Source organism: Gouania willdenowi, chromosome 9 (genome assembly GCF_900634775.1).
Source record: "Gouania willdenowi chromosome 9, fGouWil2.1, whole genome shotgun sequence".
NCBI classification, from domain to species: Eukaryota; Metazoa; Chordata; class Actinopteri; order Blenniiformes; family Gobiesocidae; genus Gouania; species Gouania willdenowi.
This window is the reverse complement of record NC_041052.1, coordinates 5483530-5502259: the sequence shown is the minus strand read 5'-3', so window position 1 is coordinate 5502259 and position 18730 is coordinate 5483530. Positions and strand designations below refer to the sequence as shown.

The 18730-nt window shown below is 37.7% G+C and overlaps 1 protein-coding gene across 1 annotated transcript; it reads right to left on the bottom strand.

The window, feature by feature from the left end:
- Window positions 1-216: 216 nt before the first annotated feature.
- On the bottom strand, window positions 217-6129 carry adra2b (adrenoceptor alpha 2B). Its single transcript, XM_028458439.1, has 2 exons — window positions 5195-6129; window positions 217-5015 (listed from the first exon to the last, which is right to left on the bottom strand). Exon 2 carries the CDS (start codon window positions 4988-4990, stop codon window positions 3431-3433), a length of 1560 nt encoding a protein of 519 aa, XP_028314240.1. The 5' UTR covers window positions 4991-5015; window positions 5195-6129; the 3' UTR covers window positions 217-3430.
- Between the last annotated feature and the right edge of the window lie 12601 nt (window positions 6130-18730).

The following is an 18730-nucleotide window of genomic DNA, read 5'->3' as shown; positions in this document are numbered from 1 at the left end:
TATAATTACATTCTCAATTACTAAAGTTCAATTACAATTACAATAATTAATAAATAACCTGATGTGAGTGAACCTTCCTCTTGTGTTAGCTTTCTGTTAGCATCTCTTATGCTAACGAGTCATAAAATCAACTGTGAAATACACACACACACACACACACACACACACACACACACACACACAAATATTTATCATCTAATTTCTTTCCTATCAGTTGGTTACCTTGTCAGGCTTCCTAATCAATGAAAATATAGGTTTTAATATTTTCGGTGTGGGCGTCTGAGACTTTTTTTTGTCAGCATAGGCCTCGATTTATATATTTTTTAAATGGTAAAATTTGGGAAAGCTTGCATAGGAAACATATTGTATAGATTGTTAACTACATATGTGTAGAACTGTAACATGGTTCCCCAGTTTAGTGTTAAATTATAATTGACATTTTTTTTTTTGTAGAATTTTCATTTCAATTAAAATTAGAAAGTCAATTATCGGAACTGAATTACAATTTAAATTACGATTATGACAGCAACAGGTTTTTAAAATGACACATATAATTGACCCCAACCCTGCTCGTCACATTCAAATAGAAACTAATACTCAGTGAGTCAGACTGTGTCCTTTAGGGCTCTTTTGATCCCCGTTATCACTTTGATATCATATCAACACTGTGGACAAACAGTGGTTTCAGTAGAGAATACACCCACAGTGCACAGTCATTTCACTCAGTAGAAACATTCAGAGAGGAACAGATAGCGATAGCACTGCGACTCCCATATCTGCGCTCTGTTCTCCGCAATATTACAGTAGATCCAAGTAGATAGCAGTCAGGGGAGCAGCTGACTCTTTCTACACAAAAACACACACACATTCCCATTCGCAGACAAACACACTCACACAGGTCAGCAGAAGTAGACAATTAGTAAATTGCTTGTGTTGCTGCTGACAGCCCTTGTCCCATTGAGTGGATAGATATGGCGTGTGTGCTGCTCACAGTTTGCACACACACGTCGAGTCGTGATTTGTTTTCATTCGTGAAAAAAATCTTCTTGTCTCCGTGAGAAAATTAAATGTTAGCGTTCATCCTGACAAAAAGCCTCTATGTGTTTGTGTCGCCTCTTGCCTTCCAGCGACAAAGCAACACTGAGGGTCCATGAGGGTGACAATGACTCAGCAAAAAGCTTCCATAACATCACCCATGTGGGCTTAATTATAGAAATAACATCACACATCCATAATTGCTTTGCTCGTCCGTCCATTACAGTCAGTGTTAATGTCTGCCTGCAAAAAACAAAACAAAAAATAGCTGAATATTATTCTGTAAAAAATGCTCATGTAAGGAAATGTTTGTTCATGCTTTCGTAGTTTTTCATCAGACACTGTAAATCAGGGGTGTCAAACTCATTTTAGTCCAGGGGCCAAATACAGAGCAGTTAGATCTGAAGTGGGCCACAGATTTTAGCAAGAAAAAGAGCAATTTCAACATTAATGTGCCCTAGTGTGCACTTCCAGGTATAAATTACATATAAAGTGTATGAAACTGACAATATCCAAGCATTACGTGACCCTAAAACTTAAATTCACTTACATTTCCTTGATATTATGAACAAATTTACAGTTTAAAAAAAAATAAATACAAGTTTTCAAACATTTTCCGTTTTTTTTTTTTTCATAAATTTGAGATTGGAAAAATGATTGCCATCATATGATATAAGTGTGGGAAGTTTGTAAATCTGTGTCCATGTGCATTTGGAGGGACTGAGATATCTACCACTGAATTATTTTGTAATTTACACAATGATCATTTTAGTTCAGGGGCCAAACACAGATGCATTTGATCTCAATTGAGCAACAGATTTTAGCAGGAAAAAGAACAATTTCAACATTAATGTGCCCTAGTGTGGTATTTCAGGTATAAAATTACATGTAAAGTATGTGAAACTGACATTATCCGAGCATTAAGTGACCTCAAACTTAAATTCACCTACATTTCCTTGATACTATGAACAATTGTTATTTGATTTAGTAGAATAATTTGAAAAAAACATTTTTTTTCATCAATTTCAGATTGAAAACGACTGCCATCATATGATATAAGAGTGGTAATTTTGTAAATGTGCATCCATGTGTATTTGGGGTGGCTGAGATATCCACAACTTGGTTACAGTACTTTGTAATTTACTCATGGATGTGTCGCTTTTACTTTCTCCTGCGGACCGATTTAGATGCTCAAAAGGCCCGGATTTGGCCCCCGGGCCTTGAGTTTGACACATGCTGTAAATTATGTCTGAATTTTTTTTTTTTTATTCTATCTGAGAAGTCAGTTCATTAGAAGAAAAGCCTCTGGTTGGTGCTTTGTAATGACAGTCCTGCAGGTAAAGGTGCAGCAGCCAAGCTCAGAGGATGAACCTTTTTGTCTTTTTTTTTTACAAAGTCCCATAAAGCCTTCCATTTATTTCTCTCGTCTGTGCTCCAGGAAAAGGTAAACGCTGAGAGTGTTCCAAACAACCCGAGCTTCCATCGTGACCCACAACAAGTCAAGAGCAAGGTGTCTGACATGAGACAAAAAAAAACCACCTCAGGTTCCATTCCAGCCTGAAAGGGAGCGCTTGTTTCTGATTACGCCACCTTGTTGTTGCGCTCTCAGATAGAAAAATCCAGAAACACACGTTTGCCCTGCAGTCGAACAAATGAAGACATAAGACATCACGTCTTACTAAGCTTGAGTGGCCCCTTTGTGCTTTCTATTGATAAAGAAATGGCCTTAGGCTCCTGATGATCTATTTGAAGGTCACTTGTCACTTTCTCCATGAAGTCACTGTTAATCGTCAACATTCACCAAACAATACAATGTACAGTCAATGTATTCAATAAGAGCATGAATACGTACACTGTTAAAAACACGTCCCTCTTTTGACACATTCGGAGTTTTATCACAATGTCACATGAGTGAGTGTTTATATTTAGAGAGAGAAAGAAAAGGAGGGAGAGCTTCAATCAGTTTATACAACTCACTCTGCTTTCCAGCAATAGTGTCAGTGGGTGTTTTTTAAAGTCTTTGCAAAGCCTCACCAGCAACACTGAAATGTGAAGCAGTTTTCACTTAAATGTATCTGCTGTGAGCAGAAAATACTTTTTTTTCTTTTTACACACAAAAGCTGCAGAAGTGGATCTCAGTTCAGTTCTCCATTGACCACTAAAGCTTTTCCACAGTTCAGTGTGTTTTTTTAAACAGCCCTTTGAGTGTATAGATTGATGTGTGTGTGTGTGTGTGTGTGTGTGTGTGTGTGTGTGTGTGTGTGTGTGTGTGTGTGTGTGTGTGTGTGTGTGTGTGTGTGTGCGTGTGTGCGTGTGTGCGTGTGTGCGTGTGTGCGTGCGTGTGTGTGTGTGTGTGTGTGTGTGTGTGTGTCCTATTGTACAGATGTCAAACCCCCTAGAAAAAGGTACCCTTAGTGCCGCTGCACAGAATCTTCTTGAAGGCCTTTCTAAAGTCTTTGTTGAAGATGGTGTAAATGACCGGGTTGAGGCAGGAGTTACAGTATCCGATCCAGAAGAAAAAGGTAAAGAGTGGGTCGGGGATGGTGCAGGTTTCGGGGCACACCGCCTGGAGGGAATAGGAGAAGAAGAACGGGAACCAGCACACCACAAACACCCCGATGACCACCGCCAGGACGAAAGTGAAACGCTTCTCCCTGTTCACCATGGCTTTACGCCTTGCTGCCCCAGGGGTCGTGTCTGATTTGGACTTCCTCCCTGGCACCAGGCGAGTCCCTTTAGAGGTGGCGATCATGTCCCTGTAGCGATTGACTGAGGCCGGGGAGTGGACCCCCCCTCCTGCTGGTGACCCTGGCATGCTGGCGCTGCCCCGACCTCCTCCGTTGCTGTGCTCCATGTCGCTCTCCGTGCTTGAGCTGTCCCCATTGTTGTTGTCGGCCTTTTTCCCCCCTAGATGCCTGCCCTTCTTCCGCTTCTCTTTAGTCTTGGGGGCAGGTTGTGGTGCAGGGGAGGGGGTGGAAGGGTCAGGAGTGACTGGGGTCATGGCTGGAGAAGTGGACGGAGGTTGCAGGAGATTATTAGGGTGTGGGTTTGGGCAGTTCTGGGACTCTCCGAGGGATGCAGAAGGGGTGATAGCGAGCGTGGGTGGCCTCGCATTAGAAGTTTTATTCATTGAAGGGGGGGTGCTGTTTTCCTCGTTCTTGCCGTTGGCTTTAACGTGCCGTGGAGTCTGGCTCGGAGTTGCAGAGCCGACCCCGTCTTTCCTGGGCTCTCCCGGTGGGCACCGTGTTCTCTGCTTGGCTATTTGGTAAATTCTGATGTAGACGAGGATCATAATGAGGCAGGGGGCGAAGAAGGAGCCGATGGTGGAGTAAAGGATGTACCAGCGCTCGTCATTCAGCTGGCACTGAGGTCCTCTCTCGATCCCCTGGTCCCCTCCTTCGCTTTTGTTCAGCGACAGCAGAGGAGGGAAGGAGATGACAGATGAGATGAGCCACACTACCACGATGGCAGCTTTGATGCGTTTGGGAGTCCGCTGACGCCCGTACGTGACTCTAGAGATGGACAGGTAGCGGTCCAATGAAATGGCGCACAGGTGCACGATGGAGGAGGTGCAGAAGAGCACGTCGAGCGCCAGGTAGATCTCACACCACAGAGACTTGAAGTACCAATAACCAAGCAGCTCATTGGCCAGAGAGAAGGGGATGATGAGCGTGGCCACTAGAATGTCTGCAGCAGCCAGAGACACCAGGAACAGATTCTGAGGACCTCTGAGAGAGCGGCTGGTCAGGACAGCGATGATGACCATGATGTTCCCCACGATGGTGAAGAGGACCATCAGGGTGATGGCGGTGGCGAAGGCAGCCGTGGCTTCAGGGGAGTAGGGGGGCATGAGGCTCAGGACGCTCTGGTTGCAGGGCACCGAGGTCCCGGGGCCACTGACGCTGCTGTTCCATCCGTTGAGCTCCATGGAGCAGCCGCTGTCTGATGAGGCCATGCTGGGGGTCGCTCTGTCCACGACTCTTTAAACACATGTACACAATATTCAACACAACTGCATGCATTATATTTTGTGAAATTCATTCAAACATTAAAATTCAGAGAATGGCTTCATGCAAAATAAAAATTAATCAGCATTATTACTTTACAAAACTTTTTTTGGGGGGGGGCTTTGTTTGAAATGATCATTTTAATTAATTACCTCCGATGCTTTATCTTGTATTCCTTTCTTTTCCAAATGCTAGCTCCCTTGCACGGTCCACGGCAGGTCTTCCAAGTCCATTTTACCCTCCCAAACAGCACCAGACAGTGCGTCAGGGCAGCGCACGGAGAAACAATGATTTTTTCCCCCAAAAAGCCACAAATCTTCAGTGACGATGGCTGTGCGTCAAAGCAATCTATTCTTCCAGAGAATGATCACTCACTCCCTGTCTTAACAATTCATCAGATTTAATCAACGGAAAATAAATAATTCGCAGACGTTTCAAGCGACATGACTTTGATTTAAGGAAAGCTGATAAGGACTGATAAGAATCCGTGCGCAAGAGCTATCGCCGTTTGGAGACGCGCGTAAAAGCTTTGACAGTCCCATCAGGGTAAACATTAACGTCACTGAAGGATTAAAAAGGGTCAGAAAATGAAAACGGCTTGATTTATACCATGTGATGCAAAGCCCGAGTGGAACCAGAGCGCGCGCACAAGTTGATCCAAAAGCTCTCCAGCTTTGCGCACAAAGACATTCAGTTCAAACGTCCTTTTCTTCAGTAGGAAAATGTTCCAGAATCGTCGGCTTTAGTCTGGAATCTCGATGGTGAGATTTTGGTTCCGTGAAGCATCTGAACTTAAGCGCGTTCCCGTAGCGCACGAGCCCACGAGCATGCAGCCGATCCTCCCTGTCAGAGGCGCAGCAGCATCTTCTCTGATGAACATTGAGCAGCACCGTGCCACCCAGTCTGATAAGCAGGGTGCCTCCCATCTCCTCTCTGCGCTCCGTTTAGATCTGGTGGTGATGTCATTGTGGTGCTGAGAGTCATGAGATCCTCTGCTGCCTTTTCCATCTCTGTGAAGTGTCCCCTCTCCAATGTATTCATATACACCGAGCGGCTCGTGGCAGCGCTGCAGTTTTATTGCCAACGGCTCGTTGGATCCAAGTGCGTCAGTCAATGAACTCCAGGACGCAGCAGGGTGTCCATCTGGGAGGAGATGATGATGCTTTCAGCTTCCAAGAAACATCAACTCTCTACGGCACTTAATTTAATACTGAAGTCAATCATCATCATCATCATCATCATCATCATCACCATCATCATTAGCATCACCAACATCATCTTTTTATACACAATATTGGCCACTATGCAATCCTAACAGTCCTTCCTCTGCATGCGTTTTAGCATTGGCCTTAGATTTACACTTAGTTTCTTGTTTAATTTATGTTAAAAAATGCCACTTTTTTTAATCCTATTTAAGTTTTGATATTCTTTCACATGTCTCAAACTCAAGGCCCAGGGGCCAATTCCTGCCCTTTAGAGCAGGGGTGGCAGACTCATTTTAGTTCAGGGACCAAATCCGTATGAATTTGATGTCAATAGGCCACAGATTTTAATGTGTGAAAAAGAGTAAATTCAACATTATTGTGCCGTTTGCACTTCTACCTTCACATAAAATACAAAATATGTAAGAAACCAACATAATCCAAGCAATAAGTGACACATATAAGTCCCAACAGCATCTTCACTTTACATTTCCTAGATTTTGTGACCAATTTGTATTTAATTAAGGGAACTGTTATGTAATAATCTGAGGGGAATTTTGTACAAATTTTGAGTTTTTTCAACAGTTTAGCATGATAAACAAATGCAATCATGCAAAATAAGCACTGGAAGAACTGTGAGTCCTTGCAAATATTATTTGGTTTTATTTACACAATGATTTCTGTTTTCTCCTGTGGGCCGAGTTAGATGCTCCAAAGGGACGGATTTGGCCCCCGGGCCATGAGTTTGACACGTGTGCATCCAATTCGGCCCACAGAAGAAAGTAAAAATGACAGAGAGAACATTAATTATTGTGTAAATTACCAAATAATCCAGTTGTATATATCACCAATTTAACATTTTTAGGGGTTTACATTTTTCCTTTGTTTATATCACATGAATGTAGATGTTTTTAATTCCAAATTGTGTAAAGAACTCAACATTTTTCCACAAATCTTGCTATTTCTTACAAACAATTCCACAAAAATTGGAAACAAAATCAAGTGAATTGAAATGATATTGAAAAAGGGCACAATTATGTTGAAAGTGTTTCCCCCTCTGTTTTGTTTCTAGATATAGTTTGATCATCAGCAGATAAAAATAATCCCAGTCTTTTAACATTTTTTGGGCGACTTCTAAAGCATTTATTTCCCAAACTGATTTCCTATAGAGCGTTAAATCACTGAGGTAATAAAGCCAGTGGTCCAACCTATTGATTGGTTGGTAAAATCCAAAGCAGTAAACCACATCTTTATATGGGAGATTTTTCAGATAAATCTATGGACCGTAAGAAGCCACTAAATTATTGCCAATGCATAAAACTAGCATTGTAAGTGACTGATTCCCTTATGAATTCAGCTCAGAGTGCCCCTCCATCTTAACTCATTGCATTGGCCTTAAAACAATCAGCAGCACCACAATGACCACTTACAGAACGTGTGTCAAACTTAGGGCCCGGTGGCCAAATCCGGCCGTTTGGATTGTTTCATTCGGCCCACAGATGAAAGTAAAGGTGACAGAAAAACATTAATCATTGTGTAATTTACCAATTAATTCACATTATTTGCAGCACTGACAGTTTACCTTCTTATATCACATGATAGCGGTTGTTTTTATTACCTCCACTAAAGAAATCGTGCTTATTTATTTATTTATGTATTTTTTTTTGTTTGTTTGTCTGTTAGCAGGAATAGGTTAAAAGTACTTAAGATATTTTAACAATATTCTAACCACAAACAGGATTTACGCCATGGAAGATTCCATTGAATTTAGGAGGAAATCAATTTTCTCTGGATCGGTTTAAAAAATCAATAAGTCATCTTAAAGATGTAAGTCCTTGTTTAAAGTGACCAAACATGGTGGGAAAGGTGGTGAAATGGGATTTTAAAAACACAGAAATAGCTAAAAAAAAAAAAAATAGTAATAATAAAAAAGATTCGAAGTGTCAATATTGAAACAATTATCATAACAATTTGTTTAAGCTGGCAAATAATGGGCATGACAAATCATGAATGTGGTTAAATTGGCAAAAGATAAGCGTGCAATTTGGTGAAAAGAGGTTAAAGGTGACAATAATGGTTCAACCTATGCAACATTAGGTGGGAAAAGTGGTGGAAAGAGTTTATCAGTGCTGAAATGTCTTGGAAGTGCAAAAAAAATGTTCAGATGGGCTTTTACATTTGATGGAGAAGTGGCAGAAATGGGATAATGTAGCAAAAATGCATTAAAAAGAGCAAAAATTTGGCAAGGAAAATTGATAGTTTGGTGTAGTTGGAGGAAAAGGGTAAAATAGGTAAAAATGGGCTCAAATTGTAAAAAACAAAAATTATTTGTTCCTTGAAGGCATCTAGTGACCCCCTCCCAGTGTCTTGTGACCCCAAATTGGGTTGAGCCCGAGAGCACTGGTTTTCTCTTCATGGTCCCTATGAGTGGACATCAAGATATTTTAGGCTTTAGCTTGTTAGGTGCAGAAAATCCGAGTTTTTGATGTGTTTAGTGTTTATATCGGAGTAGAAAGAAAAGTGCTGAAGTGGCCACGCTGTGTTGGGATGCTAACGGTCTTTGATGTGAGAAAGTGCCAGCCTGTGCGATCTATTTCAACAAACCGTGCACTGATGTCTCCAAGCGCTCATTAACGTTTCACTGCTTCTGAGAAAAAAATGTCAAACAAAGTTCCACTCAGTTGAATCCTGGCAATAAGGATTGATAGCAGTGCTCCAACTGGTCTGTGTATGTCTACGCTACTTGTACATCTTCACTTACCACAGGGCAGTCCAACTCATTTTAGTTCAGGGGCCAAATACGCAACAGGTTGATCTAGTTTGCACTTCCAGGTATAAATAACATGTAAGTATGTAAAGCATCAACATTATCTAAGCATTAAGTGACAGATATCAGTCCCTGCACAATCTACATATAAGTTTCCTTGATTTTGTGACCATTTTGTACTTAATTTGGCCAAATGTTGTAGAATATTTTCAGGAAAATTGCAAGATTTTTGTAAAAATTGAGTTATTTCAATAATTTGCGTTTAGAAATGATTCCATTAAGCATTGAAAAATTGTGAGCCATGCAAATGTGGAATTTTGCAAGTTTTCCAAAAGATAATTGTTTGTTATTTTATTTTATTTTATTTTTTACTGATCTTGAATCTGTATATTGATCTGGATCTCTCCAAAATAGTGTGTGATCTTCCGTAGTAAAGTCTATCTTTTGTTAAATACATTTTTGAAAGTAGTTTTGATGAAATTCTGCTAACAGACAAACAAAATACAGGACAATAAAATAAGCAAAATTGACTTAAAAAACTTATATAATTATAATAAAATATACAAATTATGACAACAAAAATGACTCCAAAAACACAAAAATGATGACAAAAAATATCCAAGCAGGTGACAGATATCGGTCCCTGCACAATCTACATTCAAATTTTCTTAATTTTGTGATCAATTTCTACTTATTTTGGCTAAATATTATGTAATATTTGGAGAAAAATTACAGGATTTTGGAAAAATTTAGAGTTCTTTCAACAATTTGCGTTTAGAAATTACTGATATAAGCATTTAAAAATGTGTGTATTGGGGGGGGGCTGATATATCTCCAACTGAAATATTTGGTGTGTTATAAATTGGTTTATGTTTCACAAGCCACATTGGATGCTCTAAAGCAGTGTTTCTGAAATGGGGGTACATGCACCCCTCGAGGTACGTGATGGCAGTATAGGGGGTACTTGAGAGAGAGAGTGGAAATTTTACAAATTAAGAGTCAGTCTTTATCCCACCCCAGACGTGAGATGCCCGTAAATAATAAAAACTATAAATAAATCTATTCAGGAGCCATCACATCAGTGTTTTTCAACCTTGGGGTTGCCAGGAGTTTAAATACAGATATATATATATATATATATATACTGTATATATTGTATATATATATATACATATATACTGTATATATATATATGAGCTCAAACATGATCAAAAACTAATTCTAGAAAGAAAAGAAAAAATATCGTTGGGGTTGCCAGAAATTCTCAATATCAAAATGGGGTCAAGATGCAAAAAAGGTTGGGAACCACTGCAATGAAAATGTAAATCTATAACTTAAAGACAAGCAACGTTAAATTAACAGTAAATATACAATGTGTTGACTTGTATATGAACTGTAAGTATATTAAATAAACAAATGTGCTTCATATACCCATTTATGTTTTCCTTTTGGCTGTTTTATAATGTAGGAATTAGAGCTGGGCAATATATCGAGATTCAAGATGTATCAAGTTTTCTATTTTGATAATATAGAAAACTACAATGTTGTGTATATATATATATATATATATACATACGAGCCATGTGGGTGCCAGAAAATTTCTCATATTGTCATTTCCAAAACTTAACAGGTATTCCACACACAAAGCGTTCACCCACCCCTCCTCCTTTCATCCGTACTCAATCAACTATTTGGGCCTTCAAAATAAAATGGCATTACATTTGACTTGCTTCTGCCTGTATCAACCCTGTAATTCTGTGATTTATTTGTTGCAACATTAAATAAAAAGTAAGAAAAATACAGTTTGTTATCATCATTACACACTATTATTGTACCAACATTTTTATTAAGAGTTTTTACTTGTTAATAAGGTTAAAATGCCCAGAATGCAGGAAATTGCATGCATTTTGTTAAAACAAAATATTCAAACAAACATTATGTGCTTGGTTTTCTAAGCAAAATGTTGTTGTCGAACAAAGGGGGTACTTGGATTCAGAAATAAGAGAAAGGGGGTACTTGAGCCAAATAAATTCGAGAACCACTGATAGCTCAGTGGTTCTCAAACTGGGCCGAATATGGCCCCCGAGCCTTGAGTTTGACACATGTGACTTACCAGCTGCTCCACCCACCAAAAGTACAGTCAACCAAGGCTTCCCTCATGATTCATAGCTCACCTGGGATCAAGTGGCTGATTGTTCAATTATCCAATGGTGGTGCGGCTGTTTTACTGAACCACACTTAACCATAGAATCCTTCCGGTGCTGTGTGGTGGGAGGTGGACTCTAAGCAAAACATGCATTAACCAGTAAACAGTGAGTGGGCAGGAGTTCCTGTTCACTTGTTATTGTTATTTTTGCTTCCCACCACCACCGCACACACAAACATGTAATAGTGAGAAATAGCTTCCTGCATAATACGCTCTAAATATAAAGCTTTTAGTGGGAGGGAGAACTCCAATTGGGTGAAATGTGCCACAGTGACACCCTGAAAAGGAAAGCTGGGGGTGAGGGGTGTGTCGCTAAACGTCAGTGTTACAGAGTGAGTACTACACACTACAACCTCAATAAGTATATACTGTCTACTATATACTTTTGTTCAGATGATGAGCGTTTATATTTCCAAGTTTCCCAAGATGATTTTCAAACCTACGAAGACAAAAAACATGAATCACACTGAGACTAAATATCTCTGTTGATTCTCCACCTTTGAAAGTTCTGAAAAAATTTTCAGTGAGAAAGTGACCAAGTAGAATATCAACATGTGCTCATTTCATCCATAAATCTCTCTTAAACACATTTAATTCCGACATTTCAGAGATTTTCAGAGACCCTCCATTGAGCTACTGACAAAACTTCTGGTTAACTTCAAAACAAGAGCCTTATTTACAAAAGAGTTGGAAAAACTAGTGGAGGACAAGAAGGGATGCTTTTATTTTGAAAAGGGGATGATTGATTTTTATCTCCCAGGACAGTTTTACATTTCACTCGCAATGCATCATGGGGCGGTTGGGTATGACTAGTGTGCCCACCGTGCATACTTAAAAAACGTCCCCATGTAATATACATCCAGGTATTTCTCGTGAACTCAATCTCTTCATACTATCTAATGTGAAGGCACTACATACTCATTTTGACATCAGACTTAGTATTACATTAGTATGACATTTACAACACAACCAATGAGTGAGTGAGTGAATGAGTGAGACCTTCCCTTGGTTTCTTCTGATAATTTGATGTTTAAAGATTATCTAAGTCATTTTTTGTTGTATTTATTTGGGAAATTAAAAGATGTGATGAGGCTTACTGCTTGAAGCAGCTATGAGCAACAGGTAGCAAGGGGCCACATGCGGCCCCCAAAGTAAAGAAACAAAATGATTCAAAAATATACCCACAATGATTTTAAAAAAAATGTACCTGTGTTCCCTCTGCACCTCTATCCGTGGCTGCCTCTGTCTGTCTGTCTGTCTGTCTGTCTGTCTGTCTGTCTGTCTGTCTGTCTGTCTGTCTGTCTGTCTGTCTCCATGACTGGACTCTCCTTGGTATCCAGAGGGGTCACAAACATGATCATGTATCACAAGCAGACCAACTCCTTGCTGACCTTGAGGTCAGTGTTCAAACCAAAACAATAGAGTTTCAGGGCCTATCAGACACATATTGAAAAATATAGAAATAGTCCTTTTAGGACCATGATCATTCTCACTTTGAAGGCTGGGAAGAACCATTAATAACAATACAGTAGATCCAAATATTTGGGCACCCCCATTTATTTATTTATTAAAAAAAAAAAACGTGATTAAATGCACAATCTGAATTGAATTGGGGAACCAACCTGACATAGCTGAGTTCAATTTTATAATGATCAGCCAATTACGATCCGTAATATGATTTTTTTTTTTTTTAAATTTCATTGATAGTGATATAAAAAATTTTAGATAAAAAATAAAAAATAAAAAAACTGATCCAGAATCTGTAGTGGAATCTTCCATGGTAGCATGGTAAAGTCCATCTTTTGTTAAATAAAAAAAATGTTTTTGAAGTAGTTTTGATGAAATCCTGCAAACAGAAAAACAAAAAAATAAATAAATACCAGTAAAAATATGGGGCAGAGGTCATTACAGCACAGTACACAAAGGGACAACACAAAAAAACTAAATTGACTTAATGGTCAGCACGTCCGCCTCACAGCAAGAAGGTCCTGGGTTCAATCCCTGGGGTGGACATGGGGTGGGTCCTTTCTGTGTGGACTTTGCATGTTCTCCCCATGCTGTGTGGGTTTCCTCTGAGTACTCCAGCTTCCTCCCACAATCCAAAAACATGACTGTTGGCTTGATTGGAGTCTCTAGATTGCCCGTAGGAGTGAATGCGAGTGGTCGTCTGTCTGTGTGTTGCCCTGTGATGGACTGGCGCCCTGTCCAGGGTGTACCCCCGCCCAGCGCCCGGTGTGAGCCAGAGATAGGCACCGGCAGACCCCTGTGACCCTGAAAAACAGGTGCATCTGAAAATGGATGGATGGATGAGTGGACCTGAAAAACATGCAAAATAATATAATGTAAAAAAATGACACTCAAAACACAAAGAATGACTTCAAAAACTGACAAAAATACACAAAATGAATCCAAAAAACAGACAAAATATACATATATATATTTTTTTTTTTTTTCTTTCTTTCTTTTTTTTTTTTTTTTTTTGATAATGCAGCATTCAAATTATAAAAAATACTGTGAATACTTGCTCATCTCTGGCACAGGGTAGGTTGAGGGTCTATTCAATGCCTGTAAAAACCACCAAACAGTGGTTTTCCCTTTTTCAACGTATTTATTTAACATCTCAAACAGGTAAAACAAATTTAAAATGAGGTTTTCCTTTGAAAAACTAAGGTTGGAGGAGAAATCAGACCTCAAAAGCACTTTCTTAATCTACATATGATTATTTTTTTCTGTGTACAACATTGCACCTCGCGATACGTGTGTGATATTATATCAGAAACATTCATCTGAAGAAATAAACATAGTGCAGGAGTCTCTGGAGTTGTTGAAGCTGGCACTGGGCAGACTGGCTGGACCCCAGAATATTACCATCCACTGACTAAAGGGTTAACATTTATTCAGGGCAATGTTGTTGTTGTTGTTGTTGGGTTAAGGTTAAAACAGACTGCACATGGCATTACACACTGTTATTAACTAAGAAGATTCCCCTTAGCCAAGTTAAATCATGAGAAATAATGCAGAATAAATCAGTGTTTCTGTGCTTTATAAACAGTATTATAATAATAATAGATAGGAGCACTAGCGCCACCTTCTGGGTCATTAATAACCTCATGTATTTGTTATTTAAACTAATCTTTTACCACCAGAGGGCAGTGTTTATCCTTTAATTTTAATATCTCACAAAGCAGTGTGTTAAACCTACGGTCTGCGGGCCAAAGTCAACACAATAACACTGTTAGTTTGTCAGACCTTTTTTGGTCCAAAAGTCGGAATGTTCTCTTTTGATTTTGTTCTGCATCAGTGTTTGTGTTGGTCGTTGGATTTTACACTAAGAAAATTATATTTAAGAAAAAAAAAGACAAACAAGTGGCTGTTGGATTTACATTTTAGAATGTAAAAATTAAGACCAAAATTAAAACACTACAATAAAATGCACTTCCTAAGTCATTTTACGTAAAGCTGATTGGCTGCCAGTATCATGTGCTCACAGTAAAAAAGAAAAAAAAGAAATCACCATATTTTCTAATGGAAACTGTTCTTTTTTTAATCTTTGGTACAAAAGTGTTTCTTTATTCTGAGATAAGGTTTCTTGATGATTTTACATCAAGAAAAGTATATTATTATTATTATTATTATTGTTATTATTATTGTTATTATTTATTTATTTTTAAGTGACCATTTGAGTTTCATTTTAAAATTCAAAAATTAAGACTGAAATTCAAGGCATTTTTCTTTATCAGGGTCGTGAAGACATAAACAAAACTTTATAAACCGATTTAAAAAAAAAAAAAAAAAAAGAAAAGAAATGAAACGTTAGAAGACAGAAACAATGGAAAAACATCTGCTTTTTCTTATAGTGTGACCGGAAGTTGCGGTTTTCAAAGTAAGAGCGCGTTTGAGGACAGTGAAGAAGATGTTTTCGGTGCTGCTGTGTAACCAGTAAAGTTGATGACGTGCAAATATCAGTACTTTGGCAAATACTGTCAAGTATCTGTACTTTACTTGAGTATTAATTTTGGGGGATACTACTTATTACTCCAGACAATATAGGTTTGTTTTATTTATTTATTTTTTGTTTGTTTTTTTTTGGGGGGGGGGGGAATAAAACAGTTGTATTGATGAATGTACAGTAGTTATTAATTTCCCTTTTATTGGTGTTATGTTGAGGTTATTCAACAACAATTTGTTCATTCTGTGATTAATGGTGAATTTGTTGGTTTGATGGTTTTATTGAACACAAACCTAAATGTTATGGTGGTTCATAAAACATCACACAGTTATTCAGTTTTACTACAGTACTCTAACATATTGTGCAACAGTATTTTCTTATTTACATTTACTGTGGGGAAGGAAAAAAAAATGATGTACATATTACTTGAGTGATTTTTTTTTTTTTTTTTGGAAACAAATACTTTACTTCATCACGTGATGTCTTCTTTTCTGTTGGTGAGAGACTAAGATTGTGGTTGGTGATGAAAGCTCAGGGAAAGGGAAGTGGTTGAAAGGCAGAACTAAACTGCACCACTAAAACAAAAAACACTTCCTCACTCATTTTCCATCAGCTTTACTTTGACGTAAAACTGAAACCAATAATGACGCTTTTTGATGTACTTTGCACAGGTTAAAACAAAACAAAAAAAACTCATTCTTTGGAGAGTGACATTTGCATATTATATACTTTTAAATTGAAAAAAAGCATCATACTTACCAGTAGGAAATATCAAATCATAAATATAGACATTAATAGATGAAATATGTCAAATGTTGACTTCAGGTTTGATCACAACTCTTTAGAGCAGAAATAAGAAATTTTTATCACAGCAGGGCCACAAAAATGATCAAAATTTGTGCCAATCTGAGCATTAATACAGGACAGAATGAAGGGTTTTATCATTATTTTCAAGTTTTTAGTCATTTTGTGTGTTTTTGTCATCATTTTGTGTATTTATCTGTTATTTTGGGTAATTTTCCTGATATTTTGTGTATTCCATAAGTCATTATATGTGTTTTTGTTTTTTCTTGTTTGTTATTTTTTGTTACAATTTGTGTAATTGTGTTAGCATTGTGTGGGTCTTTGAAGACATTTTGTACGTGTGTGTTGATGTGTTTCTGATGTCGCTTCTCATGTTTTATGAGTCTTTTTGTATATTTTTGGAAACTTTTTTGTGTTTCTGTTGTTGCTTCATGTATTTTGCTGTTTTACTTCCAATTTGTTGAATTAGAATTGTTGGTGTATTTGTCTTGGGGGCCACATGACTGAATCATAATGAGTGTTTGGATATAGTTCACTTTTCTGTGTCTGTAAAAATGTGGCCATTAGAACTAGGAAGCAGCTCAGTTTGAACTTTCCCTCTGTGCATGTGTTTATGACTACAACTATAATACAAACTAGAGGAAGTGCATTATTTTACAAGAGGCGTGGGTGGTATCAACTACTGCTCTAAGAAATGAGGTCGTGCAGACAGACATGTGCAACTTTTATCATAATGATTGTCTGATAGGGGAACGAATAATGGATTTTGTGTTTTTGGCATACATTTTGCTTTTGCTTTGTGTAATAGTGGAGCCATATTTTGTGCTTTTGAGCATGTTCTGTGGTGTCTTGTATCAGGTTGTGTGTTTTTACAGTCATTTAGAAAAAGTTTATCTCATTCTGTCATTTTTTTTTGTATTTTTTGTTATTTATTTCTGTATTTTTCAAATCTTTTTTGTGTTTTTTGTTGTCATGCTGTGAGTTCTCTTAAAATGTTGTGCACCTACTTGTTGTTTTGTGTGTTTTCCGAGTTGTTTTGTGCATTGAGTTTCACAGTTCTTTCAACTTTTTTATTTATTTTCTTTTTGATTATTTGTTTTGGGGAAGCCATAAGTTGCCCATCCCTGAGGTCAGGTGTTCTCAACCTTGGGGTCAGGAGAATCCAATTCGGGGTCGCGAGACTCTGGAAGAAATGAAAAATATTTTGTTAACAATTTGAGCCCATTTTTGCTTAATTTTCATTCTTAGGCAGTACACCAACCATCTTTTAACTGATTTTCATCCCTTTTTTGCCATGTCTTTGCTGCTTTTAATGTAATTTTGCTACATTACTGCCATTTCTACCACTTTTCTATCAAATTTCAATGCCTTTTCTGCACATGTTTTCCCCTTTCAAGACATTTCCAGCACTTATAAACCCTTTCCACCACTTTTTCCACCTAATGTCACATATGTTTTATAACAACTTTTAACCTCTTTAACCCATATTTCATACCTATTTTTGATAATTTAACCACATTCACGATTTGTCATGCCCATTATTTACCAGTTTTAAACTAATTGTTCCAATATTGACACTTTGAACCCTTTTTACCACTTTTTCTGTCTGTTCTTGACCACTCTAGTTTGCAACTTCTCATCAATTTCGGTGGTTTTTAAAATCCCATTTCACCACCATTTGGTCACTTTGAACCCATTTTATTTCTGATTAAACTTCCTGGATAACAGTGGATTTTAATCAGATAAATAAATAAATGTGGTTATCACAGATTCATAGAATAATGGACCATCATTTTGCTGACTTTATGGATGGTTTTTAAAATCTCATCTCACCACCTTTTGGTCACTTTTAACCCATTTTTATTTCTGATTAAAACAAGGATTTACATCTTTAAGATGGCTATATACCATGGCGTAAATAATAATAAACTTCCTGGATAACAGTGGATATTATTAAAATCAATAAATAAATGTGGTTATCACAGATTCATAAAACCGATATGTTATTGTAAGCTGTTTTTTTTTTAATTATTTTTTATTTTTATTGTGGATAGTTAAAACAATATACACATTTAAAGTGAATTTTTAGGAAATCATTTTATATTCCAGTTAACTTAGACACAGTTTTGTTTTGTAAATAAAAAAAAGGAATTTACAAGACGCACAATAGCTTAGAGATGTTTTCTCAGTGAGTCATTAAAACACAATACCTTAAACATAATTCAGCCTGTAATTTAGATGGATCATCATTGGACTTTCCAAACATTCCTGTTCTAAATTTAGCTCGAACACCTCCACCTCTTTTATCCAAAATTTAATGAAAGAATTCCCCCTTAAACTCACTTCTGAGTGTTCACAACTGCTTTTCTAAGTTAAGCAAGAGGATGTGAAATGTATGTTGGTTTATTGCTGAGGTCAACAGTACTGAAAGCTCACAGATGGATAATCCTCAGCAATGAACCGTTTCACTTCTAAATACTTTCTGACTCAGCAAACACAAGTGTGGCTAAGTCCGAGTGGAGAAACGATGCATAAAATGTGCTGGAAGCTGAAGTCAGTAGAGTGGTTAAAAACCATAGTATTCACCCAGGAAATAAGCAAATCTGAATGTTTTTATTTCTGTATGGAAGCATTTTTAATGATACCAAAAAAATTAAATAGAAGATAGAAAAATACAACTCTTATATACACGATGTAAACCAAATCCTCCGGAAGCAAAAAGAGCAGAATCTTTACAGTGCAGTTTTAAAACTTTAAACC